Here is a 13,868-nt window from a genome sequence, read left to right on the forward strand (position 1 = left end):
GCTGTCTGAAGCTAAAGTGCAGTTTGCATAGCGTTAGAAAAAGCAGGTCAGAAAGTTCTCTTCTCTATGTGGATTTAGGACTCATTGCTTAAAGGTCCTCTGTTGCAAAAATCTTAAAATTTAAGATACATGTTAACACATACAAATAAGAAGTAGCAAAAAATCAATAGAACAGAAATGTCAGGCACTATAGTTTAATGGTGAGTGATGGCACAACATATATTGACAGTGCAAAGGCAAGTGCTGCAAAATCACAAAAAATAGTCCAAAGCTGTACCTGGGTGTGGGTGGGAGGCAGCGGTGGTGGGCGCCAATGAGGTGCACGGCCTAACGACCGTTTCGCATAGGCTAACGCCAAGCTTCTTCCGAGGTTAGTGCACAAAGTGTTAGAACGTCGGCGGGATTAAATGCGCGTCTGCCAGGTGACGCGCATCCCGTCCGCCGTGGAGGGCCCGCCTTTAACAATACGCTACAACAAAAGTGCCCGGATACAGGCTGAGAAACGCTTGGTGGAACGCATCACCCCTTTAGGCGGCGCATCAGGCGAGGAAGAGGAAGACCTAAGAAACAAGAGTCACTTGGGAGGACAAATCGAAAGGGAAAGGCAAGAAGAGGAAAATTCATCAGTAACGATGCCCTCTAATATTAAAACCAATTTGGTGAACTTAACCACTGTGGAGCTGCCAGAGGAAGTGGAGAGCCTCCTTAACAAGGGACTGAACTTTTCTTTAGTACAATAATTTAATTATTCACAATTTAAAGTAGATCTATACAAAGGCATTCGAAAACTAAACATCCAGCATCATTTTGGGAAAATGAAAGCAGAAGAAACTCTGTCCCTGTTAGGCCCCCAAAAACGAGATCAATCTTTTGTAGGCACTCTGGGCTTTAGCCCAGAAGGATCATGGAATGACAAGGAGCTTGGAGAAATTACAGCTCTGAATGAGCTTTTAGTGGAATCGGCTTTGGTTGAGGTACCACAGTCTGACAACACTAGATTCAAACCATGTAGGTCTACCATGCCCTTTCCTACACAAACTGGTTCCTGTATAGATCTTTTTGAGAAACAGATAGATAGTGAGGTTAAAGCCCTAATCTATCCTAAAGAAATTCCTAACCTCTCCCCCACAGAAAGTAGAGCTTTACAGTGGCTGAAAAACCGTCCAGACCTGACTGTTCGAAGGGCGGACAAGGGGGGATCCATTGTACTCCTTTCAACAGAAAAATACAAGATGGAGGCCCTTAGGCAATTGTCGGACACTACAACGTATAGACCCCTTCGAAGAGACCCAACGGTCAGCTATCATTCTGCCTTGAGGTCTCTTCTTTGCAGAGGGGCAGACAATGGCTTTATAACATCTACTTTAGCTAATAACCTTCTACCTTCCTTCCCGGTTAAACCTGTATGGTATTGTTTACCCAAAATCCACAAATCCCTGACCGACCCCCCGGGCCGGCCCATTGTGTCGGGCCTGGGGTCGGTCACGGAAAGACTCTCCAGATATCTGGACCACATCCTCCGGCCTTTGTTGACACACATCCCGTCACATCTCAGTGACACCATTGATGTGTTGGGGGGCCTTGGGTCCTCATTGTGGTGTAAGGATGATCTGCTGGTAACCATTGACGTCACAAGTCTCTATAGTAGAATTCCACACCTGGATGGCATTAGTGCTGTGAGAATGTTTTTAGACAGGGAGAACAAATTGGAACCCCACAATGATTTCATTTGTGAATGTCTACAATTCGTTCTCACACACAATGCCTTTCTATTTGGTGACACCTGGTACCAGCAGATATCGGGCACCGCAATGGGGACCCCGGTTGCTTGCACTTATGCTAATCTTTTTCTAGGTGCCTGGGAGGAAGTTTACATACATTCTGATAACAACTCTTTTCGATCGGCTCTGAGGATGTGGTCCAGATATGTGGACGACGTCCTAGCCTTTTGGTCGGGGGGTGTTCCACTCCTACAGAGTTTCTTAGAGTATCTTAATCAGAACGAAGTCAATATGCAATTTACAATGGAGTGGTCAGAGGAGAAGATCTGCTTTCTTGATCTTGAATTGGTTGTCACACAGGATTGTGTCGTGACGAGGGGCTACCGCAAGCCCACCGCCTCCAATGCCATCCTACACTGCAACAGCTACCATCCCAAACATGTCACAGAATCCCTTCCTTTTGGACAGTTTCTGCGTTTACGCAGAAACAACACCAAATTGGAGGATTTCATTAAACAGGCAGAAGAACTTAAAGTGAGACTCCTCGCCCGAGGTTACAGTGAGAGTAGTCTCAATGCAGCTATTAGAAAAGCAACTGACAGAGATAGGCTGGAGCTGGTGAAAAGAAAGGAACACAAAAAATCCTCTAAAGGCCCGGGAGTATTCTCGTTTCAATTCTCCCCTATGGCCAAACAAATTAAATGGGCCTTTTGTAAAAACTGGTCCCTTTTACTGGAAGACCCCATTTTGAAGGATGTTCTACCATCCCAACCACTCGTAGCCTTTAAAAGGGCACCCACAATTGGTGATCTTCTGGTGCATAGTGACTTCCGCGAGACTCCACAGCGCACCTGGCTGAGTGACTTTGCCTCTATAGGAAACCATCGTTGTGGCTTCTGTAAAGCCTGTCCCCTAATGAAAACTGGCAAATCTTTTCAACTAGGTCCAGTTCAGTGTAGCACTTCATTCTTTGCTACATGCAGGACCAAATTTGTTGTATACGCCATTTGGTGTCCTTGCCAACGTTTTTATATTGGTAAGACGACCAGAATGGTTAAAGAACGTATTTTAGAACACGTTCGCCTCCTTCCCAAAAACAAAGGTTGTCCACGCATTGTTGAGCACATGTCTATAGCTCACAATAGCAACCCAAGCCTCCTTTCTTTTGCCTGTATTGATGTCTGCAATACCCCACATAGGGGTGGCGACCGAAAGAAACTCTTACTCAGACAGGAAGCGCATTGGATTTTGCGTACCAATGCTATGGGGGCTTTGGGTCTTAACGATTACGTCGATCTTGCCTGTTTCTTAGACCCTTAATATTCCTGGTGTCTTTTTATTCCTGGTGTCTTGGTGCTCATCTCTGAGCCACTATCATTGTTGCCCTGACGGCTCCCACCATGGCCATCTTTTAAATATATTTTTCTATGGCAATAATTTATATCTTTTTATATACCTATAAGCATTTTGATATATTGTTCGAGATTCCCCTATTCTAATACATATGTATATATGGTAGGCCATGTTGCGACCCAATAGTGCCTCAATACTGTGGTGTCTGGTCCTTGGGAATTTCTTATCCCACCCTCTTTCCTGATACCACAGTGTTCCATTCCACTTCTTTATTCTTTATCTTCCTTTTCTGGTTTCACCGTTACACTTCTTACCTTTTCCTTTCTAATTTCACCTTCACCCTTTATGGGACACTGTTTCCCCGCCCTTCTAGTGCGCTCAACTATTTGCGTCCTTTTCAAGGCTAAGTGGTAGTCATTATGCTAACAAGCATGGATTCGTGAAGTTTATTCCGTTTTCTATTTTTGACTTGAGATTTGATATGGGCATATGTGTTGGATGCCAGCATATGGCGTCCCTCGTTATATGCCCATTTGCGCGCATTCTCGCAGGCCCGAGTACTCCCCTTGTTGGTATTGCGGGCCTGTTTGCATAGCGCTGCCCGGTGCTAGGCCACGTAGTTCCGCATGATAGGCGGGGCTTTCCTGTAGCCATGGCAACCATTCTCATAATCCACTACTCCTTGGTGGATGCGTTGCCGTTGACTGCTGTGCAATACGTCATGACGTACGTTTGCACGCAGTCTTGACGCGACGATGCGGTCCACCAAGCGTTTCTCAGCCTGTATCCGGGCGCTTTTGTTGTAGCGTATTGTTAAAGGCGGGCCCTCCACGGCGGACGGGATGCGCGTCACCTGGCAGACGCGCATTTAATCCCGCCGACGTTCTAACACTTTGTGCACTAACCTCGGAAGAAGCTTGGCGTTAGCCTATGCGAAACGGTCGTTAGGCCGTGCACCTCATTGGCGCCCACCACCGCTGCCTCCCACCCACACCCAGGTACAGCTTTGGACTATTTTTTGTGATTTTGCAGCACTTGCCTTTGCACTGTCAATATATGTTGTGCCATCGCTCACCATTAAACTATAGTGCCTGACATTTCTGTTCTATTGATTTTTTGTCATTTTTCTACTAACCGTCATGAGCACATAGTTCCACGGGTGTTGTTGTTGCCTGACACTCACAGCGCTTACTCGAGTGCCTGCCAGCTCTCCCTTATCTACCAAATAAGAAGTAGGCTTCTTCCGAGTTAAATGAGCCATAAATTACTTCTCTCCTATGTTGCTGTCACTTCCAGTAGGTAGTAGAAATCTGACATTACTGACAGATTTTGGACTAGCCCATCTTCTCATGGGGGTCCTCAGAGTTTTCTCTATTTTTAAAAGCACTTAGTGAATGGTAGCTGCTCCATCCAACTGCCAAAAAAATGTGCAGCAAGCAGGGAGGCCGTCCAGCAATCCTTTTATAAATCTTTTTCAGGGAATTTCTTTATAAAGAATAAAGGCCATGCTGAGAATCCCCCATGAAGAGATGGACTAACCCAAAACCTGTCGGTAATGTCAGATTTCTACTACTTACTGTAAGTGACAGCAGCATAGGAGAAAAGTAATTAATGGCTCATTTTACTCTGCAGGAAATGTACTTCTTATTTGTATGCGTTTTAAATTTAAAGCATTTTGCGACAGTTCCTCTTTAAACACACACTTTGTAACACACATGTTTTACAGAAAGTTCTGCTTGCTCACCAAGCGGCACCTACGTATTCCAATGGTCTGCAGGGTAAAGCCAGTCAGCAAATGTTAAAGGACAACTGAAGTGAGAGGGATATGGAGGCTGCCATATTTATTTCCTGTTAAACAATACCAGTTGCCTGGCAGCCCTGCTGATCTGTTTGGCTGCAGTAGTGTCTGACTCACACCAGAAACAAGCATGCAGCTAATCCAGTCAGATCTGACAGTCATGTCAGAAACACCTGATCTGCTGCATGCTTGTTCAGGGGCTATGGCTAAAGGCACAGTACATACACCAGACCTGCAGAACCAGACCTAGCATGGCCTGAACCGAAAGAAAGGAGACTCTCCATTCCACAGTCTCTGTCTGCAGCCGGTCTCCATTGCCCCTCCTACCATCAGTATGCAACTTATGAGCTACATTACTTCTGGAATTCTATATGCGTCAAAAGATAAGCAATGCAGATGGGGCCCTGAGCGCTGCCACTGCCTGAGACCCCTCCCCTCCCTGCCCCCGCATGCTGGAGAGGTAAAGCGGGCAGCCCTCCCCAGTGCTCTCTAGGGGGGTAGTGGAGACCGGCTGCACACGCCGTCCCTGCTGCCACCTTACTATATGAAACTGTCTCCTTTCATTCTGTTCAGCCTGTGCTGTATCTGGTATTGAAGGTCTGGCTGCATGTACTGTGCCTTTCCTGGTAGTGAAACCACTAGGGGGGGCTGCCCTTTTTGCCCCTTCTACCAAACATGTAGTGGTCCTGGGCAATAGCAGCTCTGACGATCCTACCTGCGCTGCTTGGATGTGTTTGAAGCAAATTATGCATGCCTGAGGTTCCCAGCTTATGTTCCCCTGAGGTCCCCACCTCACGCTCCTCTGAGATTCCCAGCTTATGTTCCCCTGCGGTCCCCACCTCACACTCCTCTGAGGTTCCCAGCTTATGTTCCCCTGAGGTCCCCACCTCACGCTCCTCTGAGATTCCCAGCTTATGTTCCCCTGCGGTCCCCACCTCACACTCCTCTGAGATTCCCAGCTTATGTTCCCCTGCGGTCCCCACCTCACACTCCTCTGAGATTCCCAGCTTATGTTCCCCTGCGGTCCCCACCTCACACTCCTCTGAGATTCCCAGCTTATGTTCCTCTGAGGTCCCCACCTCACGCTCCTCTGAGGTCCCCACCTCACGCTCCTCTGAGGTCCCCACCTCACGCTCCTCTGAGGTCCCCACATCACGCTCCTCTGAGGTTCCCAGCTTATGTTCCCCTGAGGTCCCCACCTCACGCTCCTCTGAGGTCCCCACCTCACGCTCCTCTGAGGTCCCCACCTCACGCTCCTCTGAGGTCCCCACCTCACGCTCCTCTGAGGTCCCCACCTCACGCTCCTCTGAGGTCCCCACCTCACGCTCCTCTGAGGTCCCCACCTCACGCTCCTCTGAGGTCCCCACCTCACGCTCCTCTGAGGTCCCCACCTCACGCTCCTCTGAGGTCCCCACCTCACGCTCCTCTGAGGTTTCCAGCTTATGCTCCCCTGAGGTCTCCAACTCGCGCTCCTCTGAGGTTCCCAGCTCACGTTCCTCTAAGGTCCCCACCTCACGCTCGCCTGAGGTCCCTAGCTCATGTTCCCCTGAGGTCCCCACCTCACACTCCTCTGAGGTCCCCACCTCACGCTCCTCTGAGGTTTCCAGCTTATGCTCCCCTGAGGTCTCCAACTCACGCTCCTCTGAGATTCCCAGCTCACGTTCCTCTAAGGTCCCCACCTTACGCTCGCCTGAGGTCCCTAGCTCATGTTCCCCTGAGGTCCCCACCTCACACTCCTCTGAGGTCCCCACCTCACGCTCCTCTGAGGTTTCCAGCTTATGCTCCCCTGAGGTCTCCAACTCACGCTCCTCTGAGATTCCCAGCTCACGTTCCTCTAAGGTCCCCACCTCACGCTCGCCTGAGGTCCCTAGCTCATGTTCCTCTGAGGTCCCCACCTCACGCTCCTCTGAGGTCCCCACCTCACGCTCCTCTGAGGTCCCCACCTCACGCTCCTCTGAGGTCCCCACCTCACGCTCCTCTGAGGTCCCCACCTCACGCTCCTCTGAGGTCCCCACCTCACGCTCCTCTGAGGTTCCCAGCTTATGTTCCCCTGAGGTCCCCACCTCACGCTCGCCTGAGGTCCCTAGCTCACGTTCCTCTGAGGTCCCCACCTCACGCTCCTCTGAGGTCCCCACCTCACGCTCCTCTGAGGTTTCCAGCTTATGCTCCTCTGAGGTCTCCAACTCACGCTCCTCTGAGGTTCCCAGCTCACATTCCTCTAAGGTCCCCACCTCACGCTCGCCTGAGGTCCCTAGCTCATGTTCCTCTGAGGTCCCCACCTCACGCTCCTCTGAGGTCCCCACCTCACGCTCCTCTGAGGTCCCCACCTCACGCTCCTCTGAGGTTCCCAGCTTATGTTCCCCTGAGGTCCCCAACTCACGTTCCGCTGAGATTCCCAGCTCACGTTCCTCTAATGTCCCCACCTCACGCTCGCCTGAGGTTCCTAGCTCACGTTCCTCTGAGGTCCCCACCTCACGCTCCTCTGAGGTTCCCAGCTTATGCTCCCCTGAGGTCCCCAACTTGCGTTCCCCTGACGTCCCCAACTTGCGTTCCCCTGACGTCCCCAACTTGCGTTCCCCTGACGTCCCCAACTTGCGTTCCCCTGACGTCCCCAACTTGCGTTCCCCTGACGTCCCCAACTTGCGTTCCCCTGACGTCCCCAACTTGCGTTCCCCTGACGTCCCCAACTTGCGTTCCCCTGACGTCCCCAACTTGCGTTCCCCTGACGTCCCCAACTTGCGTTCCCCTGACGTCCCCAACTTGCGTTCCCCTGACGTCCCCAACTTGCGTTCCCCTGACGTCCCCAACTTGCGTTCCCCTGACGTCCCCAACTTGCGTTCTCCTGACGTCCCCAACTTGCGTTCTCCTGACGTCCCCAACTTGCGTTCCCCTGACCTCCCCAACTTGCGTGTTCCCCTGACGTCCCCAACTTGCGTGTTCCCCTGACTCCCCAACTTGCGTTCCCCTGACTCCCCAACTTGCGTTCCCCTGACTCCCCAACTTGCGTTCCCCTGACTCCCCAACTTGCGTTCCCCTGACTCCCCAACTTGCGTTCCCCTGACTCCCCAACTTGCGTTCCCCTGACTCCCCAACTCGCGTTCCCCAGACATTCCCAACTCTCGTTCTCCTGAGGTCCCCAACTCTCGTTCTCCTGACGTCCCCAACTCTCGTTCTCCTGAGGTCCCCAACTCGCGTTCTCCTGAGGTCCCCAACTCGCGTTCTCCTGAGGTCCCCAACTCGCGTTCTCCTGAGGTCCCCAACTCGCGTTCCTCTGAGGTCCTCACCTCATGCTCCTCTGAGGTTCCTGTCACACATTCCTCTGAGGTCCCCAGCTTATGTTCCCCTGAGGTCTCCAACTCATGTTCCTCTGATGTTCCCAGCTCACGTTCCTCTAAGGTCCCCACTTCACACTCGGCTGAGGTCCCTAGCTCATGCTCTTCTGAGGCTCCCAACTCACAATCCTCTGAGGTTCCCAGCTCACGTTCCTCTGAGGTGATCACCTTCTGTTCCTCTGGGGACCCCCACCTCATGCTCCTCTGAGGTCCCCAGCTCACGTTCCTCTGAGGTCCCCAGCTCACGTTCCTCTGAGGTCCCCAGCTCACGTTTCTCTGAGTGGTCCCCAGCTCACGTTCCTCTGAGGTCCCCAGCTCACGTTTCTCTGAGTGGTCCCCAGCTCACGTTCCTCTGAGGTCCCCAGCTCACGTTCCTCTGAGGTCCCCAGCTCACGTTCCTCTGAGGTCCCCAGCTCACGTTCCTCTGAGGTCCCCAGCTCACGTTCCTCTGAGGTCCCCAGCTCACGTTCCTCTGAGGTCCCCAGCTCACGTTCCTCTGAGGTCCCCAGCTCACGTTCCTCTGAGGTCCCCAGCTCACGTTCCTCTGAGGTCCCCAGCTCACGTTCCTCTGAGGTCCCCAGCTCACGTTCCTCTGAGGTCCCCAGATCATGTTCCTCTGCGGTACCCTGCTTATGTTCCTCTGAGTGGTCCCCGGCTCATGTTCCTGTGATCAGCCAATCAGGTGTACTGTCATACACTCTTTGCCTGCCATACCAAATCTAGCAGGAATTGCATAAGGTAGCATTCAGGTGGGAGGCTTCGGTTGGATGCAATCGTAGATTGCATCGGTTACAGGGGCGCCCCGTGTAGGCACATCTCCCACACAGTCCCCTCCCTAACCACTCACCTGTCAACCGCATCCTGGAAGCTGCAAAAAAGAAATTTAAAATCACAAACACTGGTTCGCACGAGAGCTGGGGGCCCCAGGTCTCTCTCACTCACGGGGGCCCCCAAACTACCATGCAATACCCAGAGGGAAGTGCAAGCGAGCCCTGGACCTCTCACAACCAAGGAACTCACCCCACCGCCTCTGAACTGAATGCTAACTGCAACACACACAATTTGCTCATGGCCTACACAGGGCACCCCTGTAAAAGATGTAATCTACGATTAGGTCCAACCGAAGCCTCCCACCTGAATGCTAATTTATGTAATTCCTGCTAGATTTGGTACAGCAGGCAAAGGGTGTATAACAGTACACCTGATTGGCTGACTGGTGCCTGCTGACCAAATAAAGGTAGGAAAGTGCTTTAGCTGGGAGTGAGCAAATTGTGCGTGTTGCAGTTAGCATTCAGTTCAGAGGCAGTGGGGGTGAGTTCCCTGGTTGTGAGAGGCCCAGGACTCACCTGCATTTCCCTCTGGGTATCGCATGGTGGTTTGGGGGCCCCAGCCAGTGAGAGGGACTGGGGCCCCCGGCCCTCGTGCGAACCAGTGTTAGAGATTTCATTCAATAATGAAAGTCAAGGAGAGGTTTCCAAATAAACAGTCCTGCACTAGTCATTTGTTCTAACAGTATGAAGAATGCATGCTGAGGAGATGACTCCGTGATGGAGATCTCATGTAGGAGCAATTCATCATTTGTTAGGTGATTAGGTTGTACTTTTGTACCTTACTGGTTGTGATCTGCTTATACAAAAAGGAAAATGGAGATATGGACTTATAATCGGGACCAGCCGGTTAGACACTTATAAATCACTTAAAGGGAACCTTAACCGTCACTTAGTTTAAAAACAACCATTGCAGTCAATGTAGGTTGCACAGCAGATGCTTACCGCACTGTCTGCTGATTCCATTAGTCCCTCTGAGCCCTGTAGTGCGCCGCATCTTTTCCAGACGACTGATCAGTCACCCAGTACTTTCCCCGGAAGTACTGTCTAATCTGCCTCCCTCGCTTGGTCCTAACGCCCATCTATTCTTCGTGCCTGCGCAGTAGTCCACCTTGCGCGCAGGCGCATTGAGAATCATAGCGTGCGCGTGAATCAGACTGAATCACGCTTGTCACGCTGTTAGTCCATGTAGCATACTCGTGCGAGAGCACTCCCCTCAGCTTCTCGCACGAGACAAATAGCGTGGCAGCATTGCTCAAGGCAAGCTGTTAGATATTTGACTCACAGTAATCAAAGCGGACAATTCATTAATCTAATAAGTAAGTGAATAGCAATAACATATATGGATTTGAACAAAGTTTTGCAAGTACTGCTTTCTACAAGTTTTTGCAAGTAACTTTATATTGCCGGCTGTATGTTCCTCTTACTACCAAATAGTGGGCGGTGCTTTGCACAATGAGGAAACACAGCCGGTGTAGTGTCAGAATGGGCAGCCCCGCACGTTGTGCGGTGCGACTAGACAGTGTATGCGCATGCTCCCCAATGAGACGCTCTATCTGCGTGCTCATACGCAGCAGAAGCACATTATGACAGGGAGAACACGCTGAACGCTAGTCAGCCGGGGCTCCACGCTGCCCCGGAAGTAATATCTCGCTGTCGCCGCCATCTTGATGACGTCATGAAAACGAAACTGTGCCACAGAGGGATAACGGGGGAGAGCAGAGCGGCGAAATTAGAAAGAATAGATACAGCTACCTGTAAGTAATAATGGAATGCTTTCATTTTAAAAAAACAGCTCACAGTTAAGGTTCCCTTTAATAAATTGATCAGGTGCTTTTCTGTAAATTCGTGAAATGGAAAATTAATCTAGGACTCACGTGATTCATCTGTAAATCTTAAGGGGCCCATACACTGGTTGATTTCAGCGATCGATTCTAAAAAAATCAATCGCAAATCGATTCTATAGAATCGGCCGATCGATTTTAATTGATTTTGACCGATTTGATCTATCTGACAGGATGAAAAATCTAGGTTGATCTGCTGCTGGCTGCAGATTGATGGCCCATAGAGTTGCATTGGATCTAATGGTGCAGTAATGCATCTAGATTGATTTTCAATAGATTTCCAATAGATTTCCTTCTGAAATCTATTGGAAATCTGTTCCTAGTGTGTGGGCACACATCGGATAGAATCCTGTCAGATTCGACCTGACAGGCATCTGACAGAAATCTATCTTATTGTCAAATCTGCTGCAGATCTATCAGTGTATGGCCACCTTTACCAATCTTTTGTCAGCTCGTGTTGTTTTTGTGTTTACGTTTCTTATCTTCTCCATCCACAGCGTTGCCTCCAAAGCTCTTCCAAGACCCAGATGAGCGATTGACCAAGATGGGGTCATGTCCTCCTCAGTCGGCCTGTCCGAGTAGATGCCGCTGTGCTTGCCACCAGCTAAGGCCTGGTTTTGTGTTGGTTTGGCTTCCAGAAGCTTCTGTGCCTCGTGGTCCCCATGTCAGTGAAGCCTCGGACTCCTCCGACGACAGTGGTGTCTTCCATAGGGTCCTGTCTGTGAACGATGACGAGGATGATGGAGGGAAGTGGAGTGCCAGACTTCTGAAGGACAAAATGACAGCTGCCACTAGTTACCCTGTGAGGCGTCGGTCTCTGAAATACGGGGAGCGTTCCAGACAGGACTCTGCGGATGGGGTTGGGGATGAGAAAGTCAACACTGGCATTGTTCTCACCTCTTACAAATCCACGTCTGAGTGTAATTTTAATGGTGATTTAACTAGCCCTACGTGTGAGGGGGAAGATAGACCCAAGAGTGAAGTGTGTAGGTCAGGCACCGCCCCTGAGGTTCCTAAACACGGTGCATCCTCTCTTTCTAAATCAAAAGCTGGCGGAGATGTGGACTTTTCTGTTGCCAGCTCAGAGGCCCCCTCTGTTAACACCTTACCTAATGGACCTTCCCTTGAAGACAATAACAATGACATCCCCATCACAAAAAATTCTAAATTAAAAAGTATCTCATTTTCAGACCAGGTTGTGCCAATCACGGACAAATCCATCCATTCTAACTCTGGTGATTCCACGGAAAGTCTAACCGGGTCAGCCATCACGGACAACTCAAGTGCTGCTGCAGAACTTTCAAAATCAGATACAGGGGATGAGCGGACTGGGGATTTGAGGTCTAAGATCCGTAAACCAGCCCGCAGGAGTAAGGTGCCCCCTCTGTCCCTCTGCGATCCCCCGGATCTCACTGCCATCATACCCCCTAAAGTTCCCAGCAAACCTCCTCGGGGGGCCGCCCCTCCTCCCCCGCCAGCTCCTCCTCCGTTTCTGAGAAAGGGATCATTGAAGAGATATTCCACAGGGAACACGGAGGAGGCCATGGAGAAAGATCGGAAGGCCCCGTTCGCTAGCCTTCCCTTAGATGTCGGGATTAGAGGTCGAGACCGCCGGTCTTCATCTGAGGATACAAACGGTGAGTGGTCTAAGGATCTGCATGTCCGCCAAGGCCATCCTCTGATACCTGGGGACGGTCAATGAGTTTATAATCATTCTGAGTTGATGCAAACGGTATGCAGATTTTGTGCAACATGGAAATAGCATTTGGAATAGCAAATGCAGCAGTTTATTGCCACATTTCATAAAATTAGCACAACCTTCACCTCAGCCGCTCATACATCATTTTTACACTTGGCTTTAATCTATCGAGTTAAGCGTGGTCCGGTGTTAAAGTGGCCATACAACAGGCCGATCGACCATCCAATTTCATTATTATAATCTAATGAAAATTGGTGCTGCCAAGAGCATGCCCGATTCACGGTGCACCCAATTTCGGGCCGAGCATGTCAAATGGACATGCTGTAAGATGTCTGGCCGTCGTGGTCGGTCAGGTGCACAGCGGCAACGGTAAGCGATATCGGGATGATCTACAAGCGCAACGAAACCCCCAACACTACCCCCCCTAATGTTTAATGTGCCCCCCCCGGTGCTCAGTGCCCTATACATCACCTGTCCATGGCCGCCGATGGCTCCGTCCATACATGCGCCCCATGTGGTTGCCGGTGCATACATGGGTGACATCACACATTCTCCCACATTACTATGGCAACCACGTGGGGCACGTGTATGGATGGACTGCGCCTGGAGCCAGCAGAAGACAAGTGGCGGCCACGGACAGGTAATGTATAGAGCACTGGGCACCGGAGGGCACGTGTATGGATGGACTGCACCTGGAGCCAGCAGAAGACAAGTGGCGGCCACGGACAGGTAATGTATAGAGCACTGGGCACCGGAGGGCACGTGTATGGATGGACTGCGCCTGGAGCCAGCAGAAGACAAGTGGCGGCCACGGACAGGTAATGTATAGAGCACTGGGCACCGGAGGGCACGTGTATGGATGGACTGCGCCTGGAGCCAGCAGAAGACAAGTGGCGGCCACGGACAGGTAATGTATAGAGCACTGGGCACCGGAGGGCACGTGTATGGATGGACTGTGGCTGGAGCCAGTGGAAGACAAGTGGCGGCCACGGTCAGGTAATGTATAGAGCACTGGGCACCGGAGGGCACGTGTATGGATGGACTGCACCTGGAGCCAGCAGAAGACAAGTGGCGGCCACGGACAGGTAATGTATAGAGCACTGGGCACCGGAGGGCACGTGTATGGATGGACTGCGCCTGGAGCCAGCAGAAGACCAGTGGCGGCCACGGACAGGTAATGTATAGAGCACTGGGCACCAGAGGGCACGTGTATGGATGGACTGCACCTGGAGCCAGCAGAAGACAAGTGGCGGCCACGGACAGGTAATGTATAGAGCACTGGGCACCGGAGGGC

At 51.1% G+C, this 13,868-nt stretch overlaps 1 protein-coding gene across 3 annotated transcripts in view; it reads left to right on the forward strand.

The window, feature by feature from the left end:
• The window catches only part of LOC137562503 (ephexin-1-like), a 120,791-nt gene that overhangs the window by 48,566 nt on the left and 58,357 nt on the right, over nt 1-13,868 (forward strand). For all 3 annotated transcript variants that reach the window (XM_068273900.1, XM_068273901.1, XM_068273902.1), the window contains one exon: nt 11,373-12,512. In XM_068273900.1, the coding sequence (XP_068130001.1) occupies nt 11,373-12,512 (1,140 nt within the window). The remainder of the gene's footprint in view (nt 1-11,372; nt 12,513-13,868) is intronic.

This window comes from Hyperolius riggenbachi, chromosome 3 (genome assembly GCF_040937935.1).
Source record: "Hyperolius riggenbachi isolate aHypRig1 chromosome 3, aHypRig1.pri, whole genome shotgun sequence".
NCBI lineage: Eukaryota > Metazoa > Chordata > Amphibia > Anura > Hyperoliidae > Hyperolius > Hyperolius riggenbachi.